Here is a 24,590-nt window from a genome sequence, read left to right on the forward strand (position 1 = left end):
TCTCCTGGTCTTCCCCATTTTTGTTGCCTGCTCTCCATCCAATCACTGTCAGGAGTCACCCTTGAATCCTCTCTTTCCCTCCTAATCTGCATCCTGTCCATCAATAAATCATGTTTGCTCTGCCTTCCCAAAATATGTCCCAAGATCATTTCTCACAATCCCCCACTGATGCCACCCACCTCCAACTTCCCCATCTTCCTTCTCTGCTTCAACAGCCACCTAACTGATCTCCATCTTTATTCCTGCTCCACAAAGTTCATTCCCTGCACAGCGACCAGCAGAGGTCACATCAGCATCCACTTGCAAACCTCCAGTGGCTGCCCACTGAACACAGAATAAACTCTCTATGGTAGCCTCCCAGACCCTGTGTAATCCAGCCCTGTAACCTCTCTGGTCTCAGCTGATGGTCTCCGGCACAGCATCCGTCTGTCTTGGCATCAAGGACTTGCCCGGCATACAGGAGGCTCAGCCAATAGTTTGCTTTGTTTACACCTACCTTCTTTCTGTCCCACAAGTACACAAGCCTCTTTGCACCAGCACCAGCGTCTGCTCCATCTGCAAAGCCCCATTCCCTTGGATTCACATGGCTGGCTCCTTCTCGTGGTTTACCTTTTGGCTCAAATATACCCCTTAGAACGGTCTTTGCAGACCCCTCAACACCCCATCTAAATTGCCATCACTGTCCTATTTTCTTCATGATGCTAATTCACTCTATAATACTATATTGTCTGTTGACTTATGTTTGGTTTTTCGCTGCCCCCATCTAGAAGATAAGCAAGCTCCATGAGAGCAGGGGCCATGGCTGTCTGGTTCACTGCTGTATTTTCACCACCAAGAACACTGGCCACAGCATGTGCTTAAGAGGCATCTGACAGGTGGATCAACGAAGGGAATCACTCCTGTTCTCACTGTCAAATGTTTGGAGTCATCCGACCTCCTCTCTGACTTCATGACAAAGTTTCTCCTAAAGGGGTCCATGGCATCCCTTTATAAATGAAAAATAAAGTCACCTTTAATTCCTTGGAAATTAAATCCTTGTTCCTTGGAAATTCCTCAAGCGCTCTTGACATTAATGAATGATCCTGCAGCCTTGCAAATCCAGGGTGGGGAGCTAGAGTGGCCATGACTCTTCAGAAGAAAAATCTGGGTCCTGGACCTGTTCCAAGACTCACTTCAGGAAACTGGCAAGGCGTGCCTTTACATGTAGGAGATGAGATTGCTGAACAGTTACAAATAAAAATTATTAAACTTAATCATATTACACACTGAAAAAGTTCATATTGAAAAGGAACCCACAGCAAATACTTTTATAAAGGATAAAATTGTTATACAGCATGATCACCCCTTAATCTACTGGTGCTGTAAATGTACATTTGCATAGGTTACATTTTCTTAAAGCAGGTACCCTGGTGCGACCGTCCTGGAAATAAACTCCCTTTGAAAACACACCATGGCTTGCCAGAGAGTGACAAATAGACGCCTACAGAGAAAAATTAACTAGCTGGAAATAACAGACAGATCATTTCTTCTGACAGATGTGTCTGTAAACATGGCTCCCTTTTCCGAGAAGAAGAAGCAGTGAAAAAATTTCCTCCATTCGTTCCTAAACAGTGACATGTTGTAGAGAATGGGGTTGACGGCCGAGTTGGCAAAGGTGAAGGCCACCACCCAGAAGAAGAGGGACGGCCAGATAACCAGGTTTTGCTTGAAGTTCTGGATCAGAATGAGGAGGATGGTGACGATGATGGGGCTCCACATGACGAAGAAGGAGATCATGAGCAGGAACAGGGTGCGGAAGAGCCGGACGTCCTGCTGGGACACACGGAGCTGGTGGCTCTGCGAGGAAGCCAGGTTCATCGTGAGCCTTCTCCTTGACGCCTTCGTGATCTGCAGGAACACAAAACAGAGCCAGCGCCACGGTTTACGGCAGGACATCGGCAGTGTTGACCTTGGAGGGGCAGAGGAGGCCCAGGAGTTGGAATCTGCCATTCTCGCTGCACTGGGACTACTTGGCTTTGGAGCTTTGTGCAGAGAGAGCTCCCTTCTCAGAGGCCTGGCTCGCTGCCCACGCTTAGGATGCGCTGGTCAGCTGGCCTCCTGAGAAATAAGGCAGATCATCCGTGTTATAAATAGTGCTGACGAGGGGAAGTGCAAAGCCAGAATGCAATGGTCTAGAAGAGAGATGTGTGAACACAGGTTTAGGTGTCATTCAAGACTCCCCTTCCCAGTAAGAAAGAGGAGCTGGCCAGAGCACTGCTAGTGACACGTGTTGAAAAACTGAAACCATTTCCCATTTATGCCCCCAGGTGACAGGTGGCAGCTGGTAGGATAAACATCCTCGTGCCTATCTTTGCACACCTAGGTGAGCCTGTCAGTAGAATAAATTCTCAACAGTGGAACTGAAAGGACCTCTAATATTTTTTTTTTTTTTTTTTTTTTGCGGTATGCGGGCCTCTCACTGTTGTGGCCTCTCCCGTTGCGGAGCACAGGCTCCGGATGCGCAGGCTCAGCGGCCATGGCTCACGGGCCCAGCCGCTCCGCGGCATATGGGATCCTCCCGGACCGGGGCACGAACCCGTATCCCCTGCATCGGCAGGCGGACTCTCAACCACTGCGCCACCAGGGAGGCCCCCTGACCTCTAATATTTTGTACTAACGAGCAGGGTCAGCATTAGAGCGGAGGGGTGGTGGGCAAGGAGGCAACTCTGGTGACATGGGTTCAGAAGGGTGTTCTGGACTCTTCTTTCAGGAGCCCTTGTAGGCACTGCTCTCCGAACCTTCTGCCCACTCTCTTCTGGTCAGTTAGAGGGTCTTGCTTCAGCATCAATCAGAGAAGCTGGTTACTAATTGGCTGTGGGCAGCCTTGGACATATGGCCCATCAACTGAGGCAGGCTAACCAGATTAAAATAAAGCCCTGCATGTCCTCTCACCCCACTGTCCCACGTAAAAACAGTATTTTTGGAACAGACAGATGCTTCATAACACCTCAGGACCAGAGTGTTGGAGCTAGATGGGCCCATGCATGGTTGGAGCAGCACTTCTCAGAGTTCACTCTGCCTGTGAGGCATTCAGCACTATTTTATTTAAATGTAGATTCTGATTTTGCATGCCCCGAGGACCACACTTTGAGTAGCCAAGGCCTACTCCACACCTTCATTCTACAGGTGAGGAAACAGGCCCTCCAGAGAGAGGGTTTAGCCAAAGTACTTTGAAAACAGGAGCCTTAGAACTGTTCACATCAGAGGGCAAAAGCCCCGCAGAAGCTGAGTCCGTGAGAGAGAAGGTGGGGCTTCCCCAGAGGCTCTACAGACCCCAGTGCTTAGGCTCATACTGCCCTGGGGATACATACAGAGTCCTGCGCTTATGCCTAATTCTAATTTTCCTCTAAGCACAGCCAGTAGGCAGAAGGCCTGCTGTCCCCCATCACCTGCTCAGCTTTAACAGTGCCAAGAGGTGGGCGTGAGGGGGTGAGGATGGGCTGGGAGGGAGGTGGCCGCAGACTGGGGCACAGTTAGCCTGGGATGCGATGGGGCCCTGTTCCCACTAGCCTGACATGCTTTGTTCCAGCCTGTGACCTCTGTCCCAGGTAAGAGATCCAATTCCGAATGTCTTGCCACATTCGTGGTGCTTGCTAACTTGCCTTTGCTTAGTCTGGCCCTGTGTCCTGCTTCTCCTGCAGGAGCAGGCTGCTGGGCACACAGTGAGCGCTTACATGTCTGGAGACTTTAATAGCTAAAACTCTTTTTTTTTTTTTTTTTTTTTGCAGTACGCGGGCCTCTCACTGTTGTGGCCTCTCCCGTTACGGAGCACAGGCTCCGGACGCGCAGGCTCAGCGGCCATGGCTCACGGGCCCAGCAGCTCCGCAGCGTGTGGGATCTTCCCAGACCGGGGCACGAACCCGTGTCCCCCGCATCGGCAGGCGGACTCTCAACCACTGAGCCACCAGGGAAGCCCCAAAACTCTTATCGTTAGCTCTGCCCGGGCCTTCCTAGGACCATTCCCCTAAAATTATTGAATCTCAAGAGATGAAGCAATTAGAAAGTAATCAGAATCATTCAAATTTGGGGCAAGATTAACTCCAAGACCCGAATGGCTTAAAATAGTCTCTTTAGAATACTTCTAACTAGCTAATTAAAGGATAGCTATTTAATTGTCCTGTGATTAAATACAACTGCTCCTGTGTAGTAGTTCTGGTCCACTTCTAGGTGACAGTGACCCAGGCAACAGATGCTGAATGAACAGAACCCCTTCCTTCCCACCCACTCCCCACCAAGAACAACAGGAATCAGGATCACCAAGCTTCATGAAAGGCTCCCCGTGTGCCAGCCACTGTACTAAGCATTTGTTTTATAAATTGTCACATTTAATCTTCAAAACTGCTCACCGGATTCGTGCTATTATTATCTTCACTCCAGAGATGAGGAAACTGAATCTCAGGAAATTTGAGTAGCTTGTTGAAGGTCACTCTACTAATGATGAATGGTCAAAGCCCCCATCTGTGAAACTCCAGCTCAGGTGAGCTGAAGATGAGTGATATCATAAAAGGCTCCAGCCCTCTTCCTGGAGTTGCCTTCCACTTCCGACCCCCTGCTCTGCAGCGGGGTGACTGCTCAGACCCGTAGGCTAAAAGTCACATTGGCACATCTAAGCTGGAAGGTGCTGTGTAGAATCAAAGTTAGAATATGTGTTCAGGTGAAAGCTGGTGAATCTGAGACCTTGGGTGATTGACCTGGGAGGGTAACAGCTGCCCAGGGGCAGGTGGGTAGGCTGCAGGGGAAATGGCACCACTTCTGAGTAGGCTAAGTGCAGCCTGGTGGGCACATGAGGATGATTCCAACAGCAGCCTCATTGCTAGTCCTGTCCACATTGCTCTGCCAAGAAGGATGGAGTCCCTGGTACAGTGTCTTTTAGATTTTTTTTTTTTGGTTTTGGGGGTTCTTTGGGGGTTTTTTTGGCCTCACCATGCAGCTTGCGGGATCTTAATTCCCCGACCAGGGCTTGAACCCCGGGCCCTTGGCAGTGAAAGTGGGGAGTCCTAACCACTGGATCGCCAGGGAGTTCCCTAGATATTTTTTGAATGAATGATGTGGATGGAAGTTCATACTTATTGAGCACTTACTATGTGCCAAATCCTTGTACATATCACTTGGTTTATCTCTTTAAATTCTCCCAACGATTCTGTGACATATGTACTTTGATGATCTCATTTTATTTTGCTTTATTTTGTTTTATTTTAATTTAATTTTTATTGGAGTATAGTTGATTTACAATGTTGTGTTAGTTTCAGGTGTATAGCAAAGCGAATCAGTTCTACATATACATATATCCACTCTTTTTTGGATTCTTTTCCCATATAGGCCATTGCAGAGCATTGAGTAGAGTTCCCAGTGCTATACAGTAGGTCCTTATTAGTTATCTACTTTATATATAGTAGTGTGTGTATGTCAATCCCAATCTTCCAATTTATCCCTCTTTCCACTTACCCCCTGGTAACCATAATTTTGTTTTCTACATCTGTAACTCTATTTCTGTTTTGTAGGTAAGTGATGATCCCCATTTTACAGAGGAGGAAACTGAGGCTCAAAGAGGTTAAGGAAATTGCCCAACAGTACCCAACTAAGCAGTCGCAGAGCTGGGCTTCAAACCTTGGCAGTCTGACTCCAGTCCATGCTTAAACTTAAACTAATTCCTTCCCACCCTCTAGTATCTCCATCAGTGGAAATCCTTCCATCCAGCCTGTAACTCCAAGCTCTAATGCCAGGGACTCCGGGAGGGCAACCTGGTTCATCTGCTGTTGGCATCCTGCAGCACTTTGTTTCAGGTACTCACGTGGCACTTGCCACATATTCTATGGTAGATGTTGAAGCATCATTCTTACCTCTGAGTCCCACCAGACTGCGGCTCCCTGGGGCTGGGCAGCCCTGTGGCTGCTGTGGTCCAGGGCTCTGGCACTTGCCACATATTCTATGGTAGATGTTGAAGCATCATTCTTACCTCTGAGTCCCACCAGACTGCGGCTCCCTGGGGCTGGGCAGCCCTGTGGCTGCTGTGGTCCAGGGCTCTGGCAAGTGACTGACAATGACCGTGAGCAGACAGCAAAACAACTGACTCACGGCCAAGTGAACATGTGTTTGGCTCTTTTTATAGCGCTGACTGATGCTACCCCATTTCCTTCCATCCGCAGTTCCCACAGCTTTGAGGGAGTGAGAAGGAAAATGGGCCCATTATAATAAAATGCAGCTCCTCCCCTGCTCCCTTCCCCACGTTAGATGACAAGACTAGTCGACTTTTGTTCAGGGTTTAAAGTGTCTCTGGCATTACGCTGAATGCGTGGTGTGCTTTTAGGTCAAATTAAAAGCTCGATTAACTTCTGAGGATTAACTTTAATCCTTAAAACAAGCCTGTGGGGTATGCTCTCATTCTGGGGACAAGAGACGGAGGCCCTGAGAGGTGAAGTGATTTGCTCAAGGCCTCACGGTCAAGTGGGGGAAGGGTACCTCAGGGGGTACGCTCTTCCCTGCCAGGCACACCACTGCCACTACCAGGACAGAGGACAGAGCTCCCGGGAACGTGGTCCACGGCCACCACCATCAGGGTCACTGGCACTCCATAAAATGTAAATGCTTTGGCCCACCTTCAGACACTCTGATTCTGTGGGTCTGAGTGGGCCCAGGAATCCACACTTTTTATAAACTCCCCAGGTAATTCTTTTTTTTTTTTAAATAAATTTATTTATTTATTTATTTATGGCTGTGTTGGGTCTTCGTTGCTGCATGGGTTTTCTCTAGTTGCGGCGAGCGGGGGCTACTCTTTGCTGTGGTGCGTGGGCTCCTTCTTATTGTGGTGACTTCTCTTGTTGCGGAGCACCGGCTCTAGGCGTGCACACAGGCTCAGTAGTTGTGGCGTATGGGCTTAGTTGCTCCACAGTATGTGGGATCTTCCCAGACCAGGGCTCGAACCCGTGTCCCCTGTATTGACAGGCGGATTCTTCACCACTGCGCCACCAGGGAGGCTGCCCCCCAGGTAATTCTTAATCACTAAAATATGAGAACTACTCATCTAGGACAACAGGCTTGGAGTTTCTCCCCCAGTCCTTTGAAAAGTCACTTTTAAATTGCCTGAGACTCTCTGCCTTCACATTCACATGAGCATCTGAAGGCTACGAGCAAAGCTTCTCCCCACCCCACATTCCTGTCACCCCACGCCACCAGACCACAGCCGCGGACAGGTGGATGCGGGGAGAGGTTGCTCCCACTGACCCAGCTCTGGCCCCTGGGGTTGGGTCTCCTCTGAGGGCTGCTTGGTCAATCCACAACCTCCCTATTAGAATCATCAGACAACAGACTCCATCTTTCCAGAGGACCAACCTCCCCTTCCATCATCGGCAAGCAGGCCCCAAAGCTGGGGAATGAGATCCAGGTATGGAGAAAGGAAGGGCCACGTGTTCACTACCTAAGACCTTCATATTTAGTTGAAAGGGATTTCATTTCCCAGTTAAGCCCTGAGATAGGTGAAGGTTTTCCAACTTCAGGCCAGACACTCACTCTGTCATTCAACATATATTTATTGAGCCCCTACTATGTGGCCAGCACTCCTACAGGTGCCGGATGCACAGCAAGAAACAAGGTAGCACTGCCCACCCCGCCCTTCCATTCTAGTGTTTGGGTGGTGAGGGGCCTGGGGGTGAAGGGAGAGGGGGACCAAGAAACCTATAAGCTGTCACAAAGCCTGCCATGGTGCTGGTTACTGGGTGACAGTATAAACCAAGCCCCACCAGCAAGCATGGTCAGCCTGATCAAAGGCACTGAGGAGTGGCCTGGAGACTATTACCCTGGGAAACTGTTGATAGGAAAAAGCCACTGGAGATGTAGAGCACGCCTGAGTCAGGAGGAAAGAGGAAGCAGGGAAGGCAGAGGGTGGAAAAGGCCGTTGCCATGAGCAATTGAAGCAGCCCCGGAAAAAAAGAGCCCCGGTGAAGCCTCCTCTCAGTGCTCACCCAGGGCAGATCCAGCAACCAGGGTAGGGACTTGAGAACAGCGGTTCCCAAAGGAGAGTCTGTGGAGCACCAGCCCAGAGAGAGCTCTGTGGGGAAAAGGCAGAGTCCGCAGTCAGATTTAGCAGTACTGCCTACTCTATGCCAGAGGTGGAGATTCTCAAAGTTCACGAGCATAAGGAAGGCTCTGAGAAGGCCTGCAGCAAAGAAACCCATTGAACTTTGATTAACCCAGCATTTTCCAAACTCCTTTGATCACAGAACCCTTTCTAACGTCTAACATCCCATGGAGTTCTAGAGAATGCTTTAGGGGACACTCTGCTTGTGAGGAAGAAAAGTCAGGGTGATTTGAAAGAGACATTTCTCAGGCCTAGAGATGGTACCTGAGTGAGAGGCAGCAGAGACAGGTGAGAGGTAGGGTTGGTGGGAAAAGGGTCGGTGGTGTAGTTATCTGTCCTATGGTTTCAAATGATTTGCTAATTGTGTCTCTATGAATATCGCTAATTCATATTGATGTTCAATTGATTTTACAGAGTTTTGCTCTTGATAGAAAAAGCTCAGCAGAAAGGCTGATTCAGGGTCTCTGAGTTATGAGTATCTTCAGAGGAAGAGAGACGCAAGCTAGGCGGCCCCACCCAGGCTCTCCACCTGGCAGCTTACCTGCTTCCAAGTTACAAACAGGAGCAAAGTGAGAACAAATGTAATAGTCCTCCTGGGATATTGTCAGTAGTCAGTTTTGCCAGTGGGGTGGAAAGTAATCTTCTGAAAGTCTTATATTTGCATTAATGTTGGAATTTTCAAAATCACATTAGATCTCTTTCATGTTAAAGTCTAACAGTTTGTTCAAAGCATTATCGTATCTGCAATTCTCATTTTATTGTGTTAAATGATCCACTGAGGCCCATTTGGCTCCAGAGGGAACTGAGGCCCACATTCATTAAGCGACTTGCCTAAGGTCACACAGTAATAAAGCTTGGACTAGAATCCGGGTTTTCCCACTGTCCCAAAGGAGAAGGTGCTGTTGGCCCTTTCAGTGTGATCCAAGTTTGTGTCTTACTCATTCAATGAGTGTTTATTAAGCCCCTACGATGAATAAGCCAGGCTCTGTTTTAGGCACAGGACTATGGCAGTAAACAAAACGAAGTCTCTGCCTTCAGGGAGCTTGCATTCTAGTGGGCAAGACAGATGATATGCAAGTAAATACACACAAATGGAATACGACAGGGGTTGGAAGTGCTTTGAAGAGAAGTAAATCAGGGTCAGGGACTAGAGAATGATGGGGAATCTCTCTGGAGAAGAGCCTTTTGAGCAGAGACCTAAATGAAGTGGGGGAGTGGCCCACGCAGAAGTCTGGGGGAGAGAGATCCAGGAGAGGAGATGGCAGGTGCAAAGGCCCTGAGGCAGCAGTGTGTTGGCGTGTGTGAGAAAGAGCCCCAAGGACACGAGGGAGGGGGAGAAGGTGAGGCGAGAGGGGCAGGCAGGGGACAGATCACACAGGGCCTTAAGGTGAGGGTTTTGGCTTTTCCTCCATCTGTGAGGGAAGTGATGGGATCTAAATTATATCTTTGACTCACTGCTCAGAGCACCATTTCATAACTGTGAGTCATGATAGACACTCGGATTCATCCAGGAGCTGTCCTGAGGTCTGGGATGGGAAGAACGGAAGGCTGGCTGTGAGTTTATAGGCAAAGTGTCTGGAACTGCAGTTAGAGGCAGATGGATAAGAGGACACATCAGGGCTCGAGGATTCCTAGGATGTTTCCAGGTGGCCCTGGCCCGAGGAAAAGAATATCCTTTCCATAGAATAAGTCAGTCCTTCCTCAGAAGGTGGCTGAGAACCATGAGGCACGAGTGAAAAGGGACAGATCAGAACCCCCTTGCCTCTAAGGGACTCAGGAGTGGGGCTGCCCAAGCAGGAGAGGTCGGATGCCGCTGCCAGCTTCTGCCCAGCCATCATCTAGCCAGCCAGCTCTGCTCTAGGGCCAGTCCCATGTTCTTGCGGTGCTCCAAATCTGGGCCCTGCTGTTTATTCTCTCAAAAATCTCAGCAGTACCTCTTCCCAGCATGCTGTGAGAGGATTAGAGGAACAGCCTCGCCTAACAATTAATGACAGCTGTAATTTGTTTATCCCCTGCTACAGGCAGGCATGACACTCACCATAGTCCCACCAGGAGTATCTCCTATGCATCCCACAAGAATCTTAAACCGTTGGACTTTTGATCATTATTTTGCAGATGAGGGAACAGAGGTTCAGAGAAGGTAAGTAACTTGCCAAGGCCACACAGCAAGTAAGGGGCAGATTCAGGACTCAAAGCCAGGTTATTAAAATAACCCCTTCTGGTCTCCGTGTTTTTTATGGCCCTTTGCTTTTCTCCCTTTTCCTCTTTTTTCTCTTTTAACAATTTGCAAAGTGTTTTCACACTAAGCCTCAGCATCACTCCTTAATGTGTTTCAGGGTTTCACTGCATTGAATAGCAGCACCTTTGTCTGTCTCCCCCTTCCCTTTCTTGTGTTAAAGCTCCTTCTAGAGAGTGTGACTTGCTTACTCTTGACCAATCTCTACTCCCCAACAACACTTTGCACAGAGCAAATTCTTAACAAATGTCTGAGGAATTAAAGTCTTGGGACTCTGGAACCAGACTGCCTGGGTTTAAGTCCTGATCCTGCTGCTTATGAGCTGTGTGACCTTTCATAAGTTACTTAACCTCTCTGTGCCTTGGTTTCCTCATCTGTAATTCTGGTTAGGATTAAATGAATTCCTGACACATTGTAAACACCATTTAAATATTTGTTAAATAATTTTTAAAAAATTCATTCTCCATTTCTCTTTCTTCTTCCCTCCCTTCTTTTCTTTTACCATAATGATAGTAACTAATGCTTACATAGCATTTACACATGCCAGGCTCCCACTGCAAGCACTTTACAGACCTCAGCTCCAGGCCTGAATCTGCCTCATACCCTTGAACAAGCCCCAGGTGGGACATCACGTAAACAGGTCACAAGTCAACTGGTGGGGAAGAGTCTAGGGACTAACATGGGGGGGCCGTCTCACACAGGATCCAAAGATTAGAAGACTCAGATGGAGGTTGGCCTGGCTTTGGGTTCCAAAGCATCTAAGAAGGTCACAGATCTTTAGCTACAACAAAAGGGCCATAAAAGTGGCCAGACAGCAAGCAGGACCTAAGGGCCCCACTTCAACCTGCTTGTTTGCCATATGACCCATTATATGCTATAAAACCAAGATTCAACAACAGTGAACCTCGGAGAGGACTCAAGGGTTTCGCATTAAACCTTCAAAAATGAGCATGAACACATGTAGATGCCATTTGCCTGGGCCAGCACCTCGCATGCAAATATGCTGCCTCAAGGGGTAAGAGAGAGGCTGGCAAGTCTTTTTTATGTCCCTGTACATAGTCACATTGAAGGTAGAGATCATTTCCTGTTTCAGTGCACTTTTGCAAGGCACATGCCCTCGGAGTGGGGGGTAGCAATTAGAGGGATAGAGGAGGGGCTTCTCGTATGCTCTGTTTCTCGTTCTGTTTCTGGGAGCTGTTTCTGGGAGTGTGGCCAATTTGTGAGCTGTGCATGTATGCTGGGTGTGCTTTTCTGTATTTATATTGTACTTCAATAAAAGTTTTTAAAAGTGTACATTCTTTATCACCACACTGCTGTTTGTGATGGGGAAACAATGGACACAACCCAAAAGCCCATAAAATAAATTATGTCACAACTATATGATGGAGAACCATGAAGCCATTAGAAATAATGAGGCAGAGATATAGGAACCGATACGGAAGGATGTTATGATACAGTGCTAATCAAAAAAAGGAAGTTACAAAGCAAATAGCATTATCTCAAATCTAAAAAAAAAAACATTGGGTTGAACCATGGTAATAGTTGATATTTTATAGTTGACCATTTTATATGGTTCATTATATATATACACACACATATATATATACGTATATGTGTTTATATGTACACAGATATACATACTCACATTGCATAGAAATATGTATATATATATATATATATATAAATTTATAAGAAAAATAACCTGAAAAAATGTACTTTAAATTGTCAACAGTGGGGGTAGACCAGATTTTTAGTATCTGTGTTACACATTTCTATGTCTTTAATTTTTTATGAGCTTGTATTATTTTAGTGATCAGCAAAAACAAATGATAATAATAACAGTCACATAGATATAACTTTTTAAAATAGACCAAACTTTTGTCCCTCAGCGTTGCAGAGGGGTGGATCTGGGCAGTGAACCAGGATTGGGCTGGTGCGAATTCTAAGGTAAATTTTGACCAGGAAATGCTAAGGTTCATCTGAAATACCCCAAGCCTGAGTGAAGTTCAGCCACGGCGCTTGAAGCAAACATACCTGTAAAATTTTGGAGTAACTGATCACAATAAGCAGTCCTGGTACCAAGAAGTTCAAAGTAACAAATGACACATCCCAGGAGATTTCTCCGGCAATGCTGGGCCAAACCAGTGTGCAAATCGGAATTTCCTAGTTCCAAAAAGGAAGAGAAGGTCATTTAATGCTGGCTTCTTATTTGGCCTTTAGCTCAGCCCCAGGTGGGGTTACCTGGCACTGTTACAATGTTGTGTTACCCTGTTGTGTTTTGCTGTTACACAACTGGTATGACAAGAAACCCCAGACTCCCTTCCACTGCCCACACAACCCCACTTACAAGTCATTCCCCTCTGACCCTCAGAATCACCATAATTATTATCCCCATTCTCCAGGGGAGGCACGTGGGCCTCAGGGTCCCAGGCTGGGAAGACCTAGAGTCAGTTCCCAGGCATGGCTCCAGGTCCAGTGCTCTTTCCACTTCCCTGGGCTGAGCTGCAAAGAGCCCTTGAGCCATCTCTTCCAAGACCTTCATTTTACAGGGGAAAAATCTGACCCCTGAAAGTTTACATAGATTGGAAGTGATGTGCTACACGCAAACATATAAAACCAGGAGTGAGGTGTGCCTCTCCTGCAGGGGAGAATGCGACAGCCCCAGCGTGAAGATGCACCACGGCCATCAGGATGTAAAACCACTGGATGGGCAGCAGAGCCTGCAGGCTTGTGACCTTGCCGCTGTCACTATGTTGCGTTGAATTCAAATGTTTGACAGTAACTACAAACCCCGAAACATGTTCCCCGACCTCACTGGATAGTTACTAAGCTGCTGCAACAATTTTTTCCAATGAACAAATAGGTCAATGACAAGAGCTCTATTTATCTTCCCAAACACAAATCTCCAGCGCCTGCTTGACTATAGGACAAAACTCTTTAGAAAACAAGAGCCCTACACACTTCTGGACACATAGAACAGATTTTTTAAGAGCATATTCTGTGTAAAAAAACCACATTATTGATTTCTGGTGGACAAGGCATCTTAACCACAGTCCAGAAGTAGTACCATTATTCATAGCATCATTCATTCATTCATGCATTCAACCAATATTTATTGAATGCTATACTAAGCAAAGGCAAAGAATTTTTATCATTTCCCAACGTGCATCATAATTGCATGGTCAAACTCAAAATAGAGTCCAATAATCACTCCTTTTCCTATTCAGTATCTAAAATTCTCTGAGCATTTATTCTTTGCCAGGAAGCACTTTACATACATTATCTCATTGAATGTTCATCACAACCTTATTGAAATGCATAGTTATTTTTCCCATTACACAGAGGAGGAAGCTAAAGCTTAGAAATTTCCTCCTAAAATAATAGTCTAAAACACTAAACATGTAGCCCTTTTTAATCATCTCCAAAGAGCTGAGTGGTTATAAAGGATATACCGGAACCTACCAAAAACGCTAAGGCAAGTCAGGCAGGGAAGAATGCTTTAGTTATATTTGTACCCTGAGGGGGTGCTGGGGGTGAGAATGCTGCTTCCTTTTCCTGTTTTGTTTAGATGGTTTACAAATGCACTGGACATGCTAAGAACTTGTTCCTTCATCCCCACCCACACTGTGCACACCTGATGGAAGAAGGTTTATTAGAGCTTTCTACATTTTGGTGATTGGAAAGAAATCTGTGTCTCTCAAGTATCTTCTGAATATTGACAGTGCGGTGACCATGGCTCTTTGGGAAATCCAGGTAGCCTATGCTTGTACTCAGACCTCCACCCACCAGGGACCCCTTATTCCAGTACATTGGGTGGGCAACATAAATCAGCAGAAATGTTGCAGCAGCAAACAGAAGAAACAGATTCCAGCCCTGAGTGTGACTTAGTCTCTAATTCTTATGCTTGTGATGGGAAAATGTACAGAGAGGGAGGGCAGAGAAACAGATGACCCCAGAAGCATTTCTTAAAACCCCCAAGAGCCCCCAACTCTTTCTGAAAACCCTCTCCAGGATGTCTGCCTAACCCTCTCCAGGCTTAACAAGATTTTGTAGAAGACTGTGTAATGATAGAGCGAGGTGTTCCCTCTACATTAGGGACAAAAATACAGATCCTTAAATAATCTGCCTGCATTAGCCTCATATTGTTGAAGAAAATGTGTAGGTGCGAATGAAAAGGTATCTATCCACACACTCACACACACAGGCATAGAAAAGACTGGAAAGATACACTCCAGAAAATTAAGTGTTGGGCTTCCCTGGTAGCGCAGTGATTAAGAATCCACCTGCCAATGCAGGGGACACAAGTTCGAGCCCTGGTCGGGGAAGATCCCACATGCCGAGGAGCAACTAAGCCCATGTGCCACAACTACTGAGCCTGCGCTCCAGAGCCTATGAGCCACAACTACTGAAGCCCGCGCGCCTAGAGCCCGTGCTCTGCAACAAGAGAAGCCACTGCAATGAGAAGCCTGCGCACTGCAACGAAGAGTAGCCCCCGCTCACTGCAACTAGAGAAAGCCTGCGCGCAGCAACGAAGACCCAACATAGCCAAAAATAAATAAATAAAAATAAATAAATTTAAAAAAAAAATAAAAAGGAAATTTGAAAACCAAAAGTGCTGGGCCTGCTTTGTTACTGAGCTACAGATGCAGAGCTGGCTGAGCCGATGACAGTGTCCTTTAATCTATTTGTCCAACCACTCGCTGACTCAAGCCATGGTGACTGAGCCACTGTGAGGCCACAGTGAGGATGGGAAAGGAGGCTATGCTACAGTCAGGGAGGGAGAAAAGCACTAGGAAACTTCAATACAGAGCGGCAAGCCCAGAGAGCTCTAGGTGATGGGATTGTGGAGTCACCGGGAAAGCGGCATCCAGGAGGGGTTGTGTCAGCTGTGCCTGGAAGGTTGGGGCTTCAGTCAAGGGAATGAGGAAGCTGGAGCTCAGTGTCTGGACCGGAAAGGATGTAGATGGGAGGCCACGTACAATGGTGTGAAGTGTGGTTGACCGTGACTGGTATTCCTATCCCAAGCTCCATCTCTCCCTGGCAATCTCATCCATTTCCATGGTGGCTTTTTGCAGATGCTGTTGCAATCTCCTCTTTCCAGACCAGTCTTCTCCTGAACCCAAGACTGGCCCCACTGCCCTGTCGGCATCTCTATAGGATGCCTCACAGGCACTTCTAGCCTCCAGTGTCCCACCCCAAAGATTCCACCTCCTGCATCATCAACTCCGGGCATGGAGCCACCATTTTCCAAGCTGTCAGATACCTGAGTGCTGGCCTTCCACCTTCTTCTTCCCTCTCCACTCAGAGGGAACTCCTAGGTTCTGCCTTAATAGCTATCCAACCCACCACAAGCTCATTCTCACTGCTGCCCCTCCCCCCACAGACCACAGACCACAGACCAGGCCATCTCTCACCTCCTAAGTCCCAATGCCCTAAAGGGTGTGTCACTGACCCTTCTCTAGTTGACCCCCACCAACCCTTCCAGCACCATCTCTTGCCAACATTGTGGGCTATCTCCTCTGCCTGTGAGGTCCCTCCAGTCCCCCATGTCACTCATTCTTTTCCAGGAAAACTTTCCTACGGATGGGGGACAACTATCTACAGGCACTGCTCAAGGGCTGACCCCTCCCCACACTGGCTGACTCATTTGCAAATGCCACCTGATTCCAGCTGTTTCCGGTCAGCTTCTCTAATGACTCTTCCTGGAATACCCTTGGGGACACCTTTGTAAATAGTTCTCCCTGCCCCACCTCTTCAAACAAAATGGAAGACTTCAAAGTCATTTTAAGGAACTAGGAATCCTAGTTATATATCTCCTCTCCTATCAGCTTCCCAGCAGAGAAGAAAGGACATACCCATGGCAAGAGATGGACTTACTTTCCTATATCTTAAAAGTATCCTCTAATATTAACAAATGTGAGCAAACTTGTTTGTCTCATCAGCCAATCCACATTCAGTAGGGACACGACGGCATTACTGGCCTGGTATTGAACTGGGGCAGTGCAGAGCAATGGGACCAAGCGCTCTTCCGGAAGTGTGAACTCACGGGAGAGACACCAGGAGGAACAGACAGACCCCAGCTAACTTCTGGTTCCATCCTTTGCCCATTCTGTAACTACAGGCATCTTCTCCTTCAGAAAATAAATAAGAGAACACCAACTCGTGGGGTTACTGTGGGGTTACCGAACTGTGCAGGGTCTGGGACCAGAATCCACGTGATCCACATGCCCCTCCTTGAAGAGAAGGACGGTGTGTCTTGGTCGTGTGGCTCGCGGCGGGGACAGGAGGGAGGGGTGCTCAGTAAGTGTTTGCAGAATCAATGGGCAGCACACTCTGACCAGGGTGGACAGTCCTCCCCACCTGCCAATGAGGGTCACGCCCCACCAGGGCCACAGCATACACAGGCAGGAATCCCACTGGCATAGGCTGAGCTGACCCGGCTGAGATGTCTAAGTTGCTAGGATGTGTCCACCCTCTTAAAATGGCAGTCTTTTATTTTACCGCAATCGGAAGAATTGTACTGTTTGAAAAATGTTTAAAATATTTATAACCAAAGATAGGGAAACTAATAATAGCTGGCAACTCTTGAGCGCTTAACTGTGTATGTGCCAGGTGTTATTAGCTCATTTACTGAACTTCCGTCCCCACAGTAATCCTATAAGGTTAATACTGTTATTGTGCCCATTTGGCAAATGAGGGAAGTGAGGTATAGAGAGATGAGACCACTTGCCTGTCTCACAGCTCCTAAATGGCAGAGATGGGACTCACTCAGAACCTCTGACTCCAAAGCCTGCACTCCTAATACCAAGTTATTCAGCATTTTCTAGGCTGTCTATCATTTCATTTAAGTTTGAGAGAGTCTGGTCACCTTGACTGCTTGGTACTCTGCCCAAATGGACAAAGGTAATCTTGTTCTTGGGGGGGTTTTTGTGGGGGGAGCTCAGATAAACAGAAAACTCTGAGAGGCACTGTTTCCCGGGCCGGTGCTCCTTGAGGGGAGGGAGCCAGCATGAGCCTGGGTTGAGTTAGTTCTCTCAGCTGGTGGTTTGGGTAGGAAAATGTCCCCCCATCCAAAACCTCCATATTTAGTGTCCAAGTAGGAGGGTGCAGGCGGAATCTACAGCCAGGAAGCTGGGAGTAGAGGATTGAGAAAACAAGCATTTGCTCATTTTAAATGTGAGTTTCAATTCAGTCTAGACTAGATCCTTCTCTGTCTCCTTTTTTTAAATGGCCCCTCCCCCTCCCCCTGCTATTTCTCATTCTTTTCAACTTATTTCTTTAACTGCAGAGCCTTACTTGGCCCACCTATAAAGTAAGATGTTTCCTACCTATTCAGGCCATGGCCCTTGAGGAACCAGGAGTTTTCTGTTTGTTGGCTTACTGGCAGGTGTGGATATGTGTGTGCTGGGGGCTGAGGGGCAGGTAGGGGAAAAGACAGAGGATGGAGAGCTGGAAAGGACTGTCCCAGTTTTTCCTTACAAGCTCCCCAACCCCACCTCTACTGATTTCAGGGAACAGGGGTCCTGCAGCCAGCTCACCTGGCCCCTCATCTTCTAAGATGTTGTGTGGACCCATTCTCTCCCAGTGGCTTTCCCCACATCCCTCTCCAAAGGCTCTTAAGACCAAGGTGTTTCTGCATTGAAACAAGAGGGGTCTGTGTGCCCAGCCCCAAGGGGGACTGAGGGAAGGCCACCACAACACAGACCTCCACGGAAGCACCTTACGGTAAAACTGTAGTCATTCTGGAAGTGCTGTGTAGGGCTCCAACCTCCACAGATGCCCTACCTGGGGTAAAATACAGAGTGGCAAGGCACGGAAGGTCCTGCATCTGTGTGAAGGCCTTCTCACTCAAACAACCTCCGTGTCCACGTCAGCAAGAAGTTTTAGTCTGGGTTTTTGGCTGGGAGGTGACAAGAGCCTCATTTTTTAGTGTTATTTTCCAGTTAAGTGAGAGTGTACCTAAAACAGTTGTAAAAGGGGGAGGCACAAAAATACCTGTCTGGAAACATAAGATATCCTTAAGATATGTTCTATGTGTTTTAATTCCCCGAGTTCTGTGAAATCCCTCAAGTCTGTGAAAAATACAGAAACACTGTAACTCAGTGAGAGAATAACTTAAAAAAATCAAAAGACAGATGGCAGAATCCCAGCCCCCCAGAGAGGTTTGATTTGTGTTAAAAACAATATATATATTGTATCACACAGGATGCAGACTTCTCTCCCCAGTGAAAGGCCTGTGTGAGAGACCAGTCTGGGAAACGTCCAGAGAAGCCCACTTCTGCGTTCACGTCCCCTGGTCAGCCTATGTTCACCTTCACAGCTAGAAGCCTTCCCCCCTCCCTCCCGGCCCTCCCACCCCTTCTGGTCACTGCGTAGGGCTCTCTTTGGGACTGTGATTTCTGCCGGGAGGTCCCACACTCCTTCCTAGGGCCAAGGCTGAGCTTTCGTGTCCCACGGCCAGAAAACCAGCGACCGCTGCCGCCGCCGCGGTAGGAAAAAGGCACGGGGCGGAGAACCCAGCCTCGGGCAGACACTCCAGGAGGCTGAGCCTCGAGACTCGCGCCTTCCCGTAGGGCTTACGTACCTCTGTCCCTGGCCCTCCCCGCGAGGCCCACAGAACCTAGGCCCACAGAACCTAACACCGCGATAACAGCCAGAACCGCCGGCCACTGTCCAGGTCAGGTGTCCCGGGTGAATCTCCGCGCACAAACCCTGCAGCGACGCCGCAGGGCAGCAAAGAGAACAAACCTGCGCCCGCAATTCTGTACCGCGGGACAGGAATAGCCTCGAGCCAATGTCATGAACTGTGCGCAGAACCTTTTTTAGATCCTGGACCCCCGCAATGATCCTAATGACAACTCTGGGTGCGCTGCCCAGGATAAAGCTTATGGGCTCAGCCTCTGGAATCTTCGGAACATTTGGGGCGCCCAAGATACTCTGAAGCCACTCTTCATTCAAAGCTCCCAGGGTAAGATCCCATGGTCTAGTCTAATCTTTCCGTCTTGCAGTTGGAAAAAGTGAGGCTCCGGAGGGGAAGTCACAGCCCCCCTAGAGGCAGCACTAGGTCCGGGGTCTCTGGGTCAACAAAGCCTTTTCTCCCCGGCCCATTCACACACACCTGCCCGCGATTCTCAAAGCAGTACCCTCATCCGGCCCGCACTGAATCTGCTGAGCGCGATCTTAGCTCCTCCTCGCGCTAAGGCTGAGATACCCTGATTAAGTTACTCTCTGTGTACCTTAGCTTCCTCATCTGTAAATAGGTGTGATAATAAGAGTACTGCGAGAAAGCAGAATTTACTATAATGTGATCAGTCATTCCGGGTCCCCTAGTTCGGTCTGTCTGGCCGCTAAGCCCCTTACTACATTAACCTCTCAATAGTGCACTTTACAGGCATTACGGGGGCTCCACTTACAACGTTTTGGAGGGCGTTTATGAGATCTACATCGTAGGGTCACAGGGAAATTTCACAGATAAAACTTAGTGCCGCGCACGGTGACACAACGATTAAATGAGGCAACCGGCCTATTATTGTTTTGTTGTTTTTGTTAATGACCATCCCAGATCACCATTTCCGGCGCAACCCGCCTGCCAGCCTTTCCCGGACACCTGCCCCGCGTGCACACCCCGGCGCTCACCTCGTCGGCGCCGGAGAACCGCTGCGGGACGACACTGAAGAAGATGCAGAGGGGCAGCGCGGCGAACGCCGAGTAGCCCCAGATAAGCGCGAGCAGCGCGGCCCGCGCCCACCGACCCGGGCCCCGCACGCCGCGCTGCAGGCGCACGATGCACACCATGCGCTCCAAGCTGACTGCCGCCAGCGTCAGGATGGTGACGCTGCCGCTCAGGGTCATCACGTAGAAGAGCAGGTGGCAAGCACCCGGGCCCAGCAGCCAGGCCTCTGTCCAGCGCACGGCCAGCACGGGCGGGATGGCGCTGGTGAAGAGCAGGTCCGCGCAGAAAAGGTTGAGCACCAGGCTGGCTGTGGTGCCGCGGCGCCGTCGGCGCGCTACCAGCACCAAGGCGCACACGTTGCCCAGCAGCGACACCGCGAAGATGAGTGCCAGCACCACAGTCTCCACGGCGCTCAGCACCAACCGGTGGTCGCCCTTGACATCGGAGAAGAACGGGAAACGGGTGCGGTTGGCCTGCTCCAGGCTGCGCGCGGGCCCAATGCCCGCCGCCTGCGCACACTGAGGGGACATGCCGGGCACCCCGAGGCCCGCAGCCGTCTGCGACCGGGCTCATCTGGGAGGTGACTGAGTGCGAAGGCGGGGAAAGAGGGAGGGAGACGGTTGCGACATCTCCCCTCTGGCCCCCTCCCGCCTGAGCAGCGCCGGCGCTGGGCGTTGCGAGCTAAGCCTGGGGCGCGCGCGGGAACGAGGAAGTACCGGCGACGCCGGCTGGAAACACCCAGGCTGGGAGGGAGGCGGCAACCCAGGCAGAGGCCACTCTCGGGCCGAATAGGAGCGCCCGAGCGGCCCGGAAACCCCACCTAGTGAACCCCCAGAAACCCCTCAAGGCCTCCCCAGCCCCCTTCATCCTCCAGGGGCACCCGGAAGATAACCTTAATCCACTGATTTAGCTAAAACTGATTTAGTAGTGCCGGAGCTGGACCTGTGATCGCAAAATGTGAGATCATTTTGGCCTGTGCTTTTCAGGCTTCACCAGAGAAGTCTAACAGGTCTGCGGATAAATCCTTGCAATGGGCCCAGATCTTTTGGGGGGGCAAGGGAACCAGTTGTTTATCATTGCTTAGTAACATGTGACTAGGTAGATTAGTTCATCTCTCTGTGCCCTCGTTTTTTAAAATCTATAAATGGAGATAATATCTCATTGGGTAATTGTGAGGATCATATAAAGGGATTCACACTTGGCACACAGTAATTGCGCACGAAACTTCATCAATTATTAATTACCATAATTAAAATCCATGTAAATTCTGTGTTCTGAACAAAGATATAAAATGCTTTAATGTAAAAAGAGTGGGCCCCCCAAAATCTTGAATAAACTTAGCACCCCGGAAAGACAGACACTCCAAGTGCACACACAGGTGATGAATGTGCCTCTGGCACCCCAATTTAAAAAGCACTGGACAATCCAGTCCCCTTACAGATGAGGAAACTGAGGCACAGCAAGAAGTGACTTGTCCAGGGTGGCCCCTGGTTAGTAATGCAAGGCCCTGACCCAGATATTTCCGCCACACCCCTGCTGTCTAGTTTTCTGTTATGGTAAATTAGACAGAATGAAAGTGTGCTTGTGGCCCTAGACCCAGTGACCACTTCCCTGGCCAGACACTGTCCCACCATGCACACCCTCACCGTCTTCCCCTTTGCCATACTACCAGGCCATCTGTCTTGTGATCATCTCTGTGTATTTATTAAAAATTTGGTGTACCAGCCTTGAGGTGCTCTCTGGCACGGGGGTGGAGTGCATTTGCGTTTGCTTATCACTGTGGCATTTGGGGTCTGAGTTGGCAATGTGACCTCTGATCTGAAGGGCAGATTGCATGTCAGTGGGAGATGTTCAACTTGAACCTTGACTAAATTCAGGTAGTAAAAGAGAAGCAGTTTGCTTCCCGACGCAGTTGATAAAGGGCAAGAGATTGAAATAAAGGTAACTCAAGTGGGATTTGGTAACGGTCTGATGGAGCCAGGGTATATTAGTTTCTATGGGAGGGAAAGGAGAGCTGCGTGTGTGTGTGCACGTGCACGTGTGTGCACACGCACGCGTGCGTGCGAGTGCCATGGAGACAGGAAGAGGTTTCCCCAGAGTGGACAACCAGAGTGGGGTCTCTGTGCTAGAAAGCTTTCCCCATCATTACCCTCCAGAGTTCTCCCAATGGCAAAATGGTGAGTACAGATGTTCCCAAACTTTCTCCCTTCACATCACCTTCATAGTGCCTGTAAGCCAAAAGAAATACCCAACAGTTCCATTTATTAAGCAGCTGGGTCCAAATAACTTGACTTTATGTCCTAACAACTTAGTAGCCATCTGGAAAAACAATGAATGAATTTTAAAAATAAAATTTTCATTTCTTTCTTAAATAATGACTTCCTAAAGGGATGGGTGCCCCTGTTGAGCTCCACGAAGCTGGGAATTGGAGGGACACGGCCACTCTCATCTCCTGCTCCACACTGACCTCCATGTACTCGCTTTCCATCACAGTAACCCCTGAAAACCCAGATTTGTCAATGGGTTTAATGTTGAAACTGTGAAAAACCCAGAGCTAGAAGTCCATGTGGGGTTCAGTGAACGTTCAGCAGCGCTGTGTTTCCTGGGACCCCCAAGCACACGTGGACAGTGGTTAGAACACAGGCGTGGACACTCGCCTGCCAGGACCCGAGTCCTGACTGTGCTACTCACTGTGTGACCTTGGGCAAGTTATTTTAGCTTTAAGTGTTTCAATCTTCCCGTGTATCAAAAGGGTATAATAGGGCTTCCCTGGTGGCACAATGGTTGAGAGTCCGCCTGCCGATGCAGGGGACACAGGTTCGTGCCCCGGTCTGGGAAGATCCCACATGCCACGGAGCGGCTGGGCCTGTGAGCCATGGCCGCTGAGCCTGCGCGTCCGGAGCCTGTGCTCCGCGGCAGGAGAGACCACAGCGGTGAGAGGCCCGCGTACTGCAAAAAAAAAAAAAAGGTATAATAACAGTACCATCTCATAGGGTTTAGGGGGATTAAATGAAATTCCTACCTGTAACACACTTAGCACAGTTGTCATCCAGGGGACACTGCGTCAGGCTCTGTGCTCAACACTGTGTGTGGACTTAATGGCTGACCACACATCCCTGTTCCTGAGACAGTCTCAGATTATGAGATTATTATTAGAACCTTCTTTTGCTCTCAAATTGCTCTGGTTTGGAAGATAAATTATGTGGTAGCCTACCTTTATGTTTTTTGCTTTTTTTTTTTTTTTTTTTTTGCGGTACACGGGCCTCTCACTGTTGTGGCCTCTCCCGTTGCAGCGCACAGGCTCCGGACACGCAGGCTCAGCGGCCATGGCTCACGGGCACAGCCGCTCCGCGGCATGTGGGATCTTCCCGGACCGGGGCACGAACCCATGTCCCCTGCATCGGCAGGCGGATTCTCAACCACTGCGCCACCAGGGAAGCCCTACCTTTATGTTTTTTTAACTCATTCAGTGCACCTACAGGTTGCAGGCACTAGGATTTGAATCTGAGCAGTCTGATTCCAGGGCCCCTGCTATTAGCCACTAGAGCAGTGCTTCTTAACTGGGGGGAGATTTTAGACACACGCACACTCCACCACAGAGACATTTGGTAATGTCTGGAGACATTTTTGGTTGTCATACTAGGGGATTGCTACTGGCGTCCAGTGGGTAGGGGAGAGGCTGGGGCTGGGGCCGAACATCCTGCAATGCACAGCACAGACCGACAACAAAGAATTGTCCAGCCCCACATACCAATGGTGCTGAGACTGAGGAACCCTGTCCTCTTGAGGCCTCAGCATACTTTACTGCTTACTATTGATTTCTGTTGTGAAGTCCCACCTTGTGGCAAAAGCCAGATACGTAATTATTTTCCTGGTAGGCGTTTCACTGCAAACTCTATAAACCCTTTAACCACTGGTGAAGCTCAGCTTTGTGCTGTGGCCCTAGGTGGCCAAGGCTGCGAAACCCCCTTAGTCCACGGGGCCAGGTACAGAGTCACCAGGGTGGATTGACATCACATGTCCCTTGTAGGAAACCACAGACTGAGCCCTGGTTGTGAGAGTTGTATTCACTGCTTATGGTCATTAATTACTGTTAGTGTTAGTATCATGCTCCTTTGCCTCCTCCACTCTAAGATAAAATGGTAAAAATGGAGATGAGGACCCACCAAATATAAATATGGACAGTCTAGTTTCTGAGCTAAAGGGATGGATGAATTGAAGGATGATTTCTGTGGTTGTTTATTTTATATTTTTAACCAAACAGGAGGAGGGGACTTTTTCTGTGTGTGGTTTTCTTAATTTCCCTCTGGAAAAACTTTCATAAAGTTTGTATGAAAATGCTTTCCAGCTCGCAGTTTCCTCTCCAAACTTCTCTGTGGGTAGTCTATGGATCATCTATTTACCTATATATCTACATCTATCGGGTCTGAGACATAAGTCCTTGCAGAGGTCAGAGTATCTCCTTGCAAAATTAGGATCTATTCTGGAGCACAGTGCAAAGGGCGCTTATCCCTGCGTAAACACTTAAACGCTTAAAGTGTCCCTCCTGCCTCCGCTCCTCCCACCCT

The 24,590-nt window shown here is 48.7% G+C and overlaps 1 protein-coding gene across 1 annotated transcript; it reads right to left on the reverse strand.

The window, feature by feature from the left end:
* Window positions 1–328: 328 nt before the first annotated feature.
* FFAR4 (free fatty acid receptor 4) lies at window positions 329–20,552 on the reverse strand (the record flags this gene model as incomplete). Its single annotated transcript, XM_081233587.1, has 3 exons — window positions 329–1,887; window positions 12,384–12,512; window positions 19,986–20,552. 3 exons carry the CDS (start codon window positions 20,550–20,552, stop codon window positions 1,498–1,500), a joined length of 1,086 nt encoding a protein of 361 aa, XP_081089713.1. The 3' UTR covers window positions 329–1,497.
* Window positions 20,553–24,590: the final 4,038 nt, after the last annotated feature.

The sequence above is a fragment of the Mesoplodon bidens genome (assembly GCF_964165515.1).
Source record: "Mesoplodon bidens genome assembly, chromosome: 1".
Lineage (NCBI taxonomy): Eukaryota > Metazoa > Chordata > Mammalia > Artiodactyla > Ziphiidae > Mesoplodon > Mesoplodon bidens.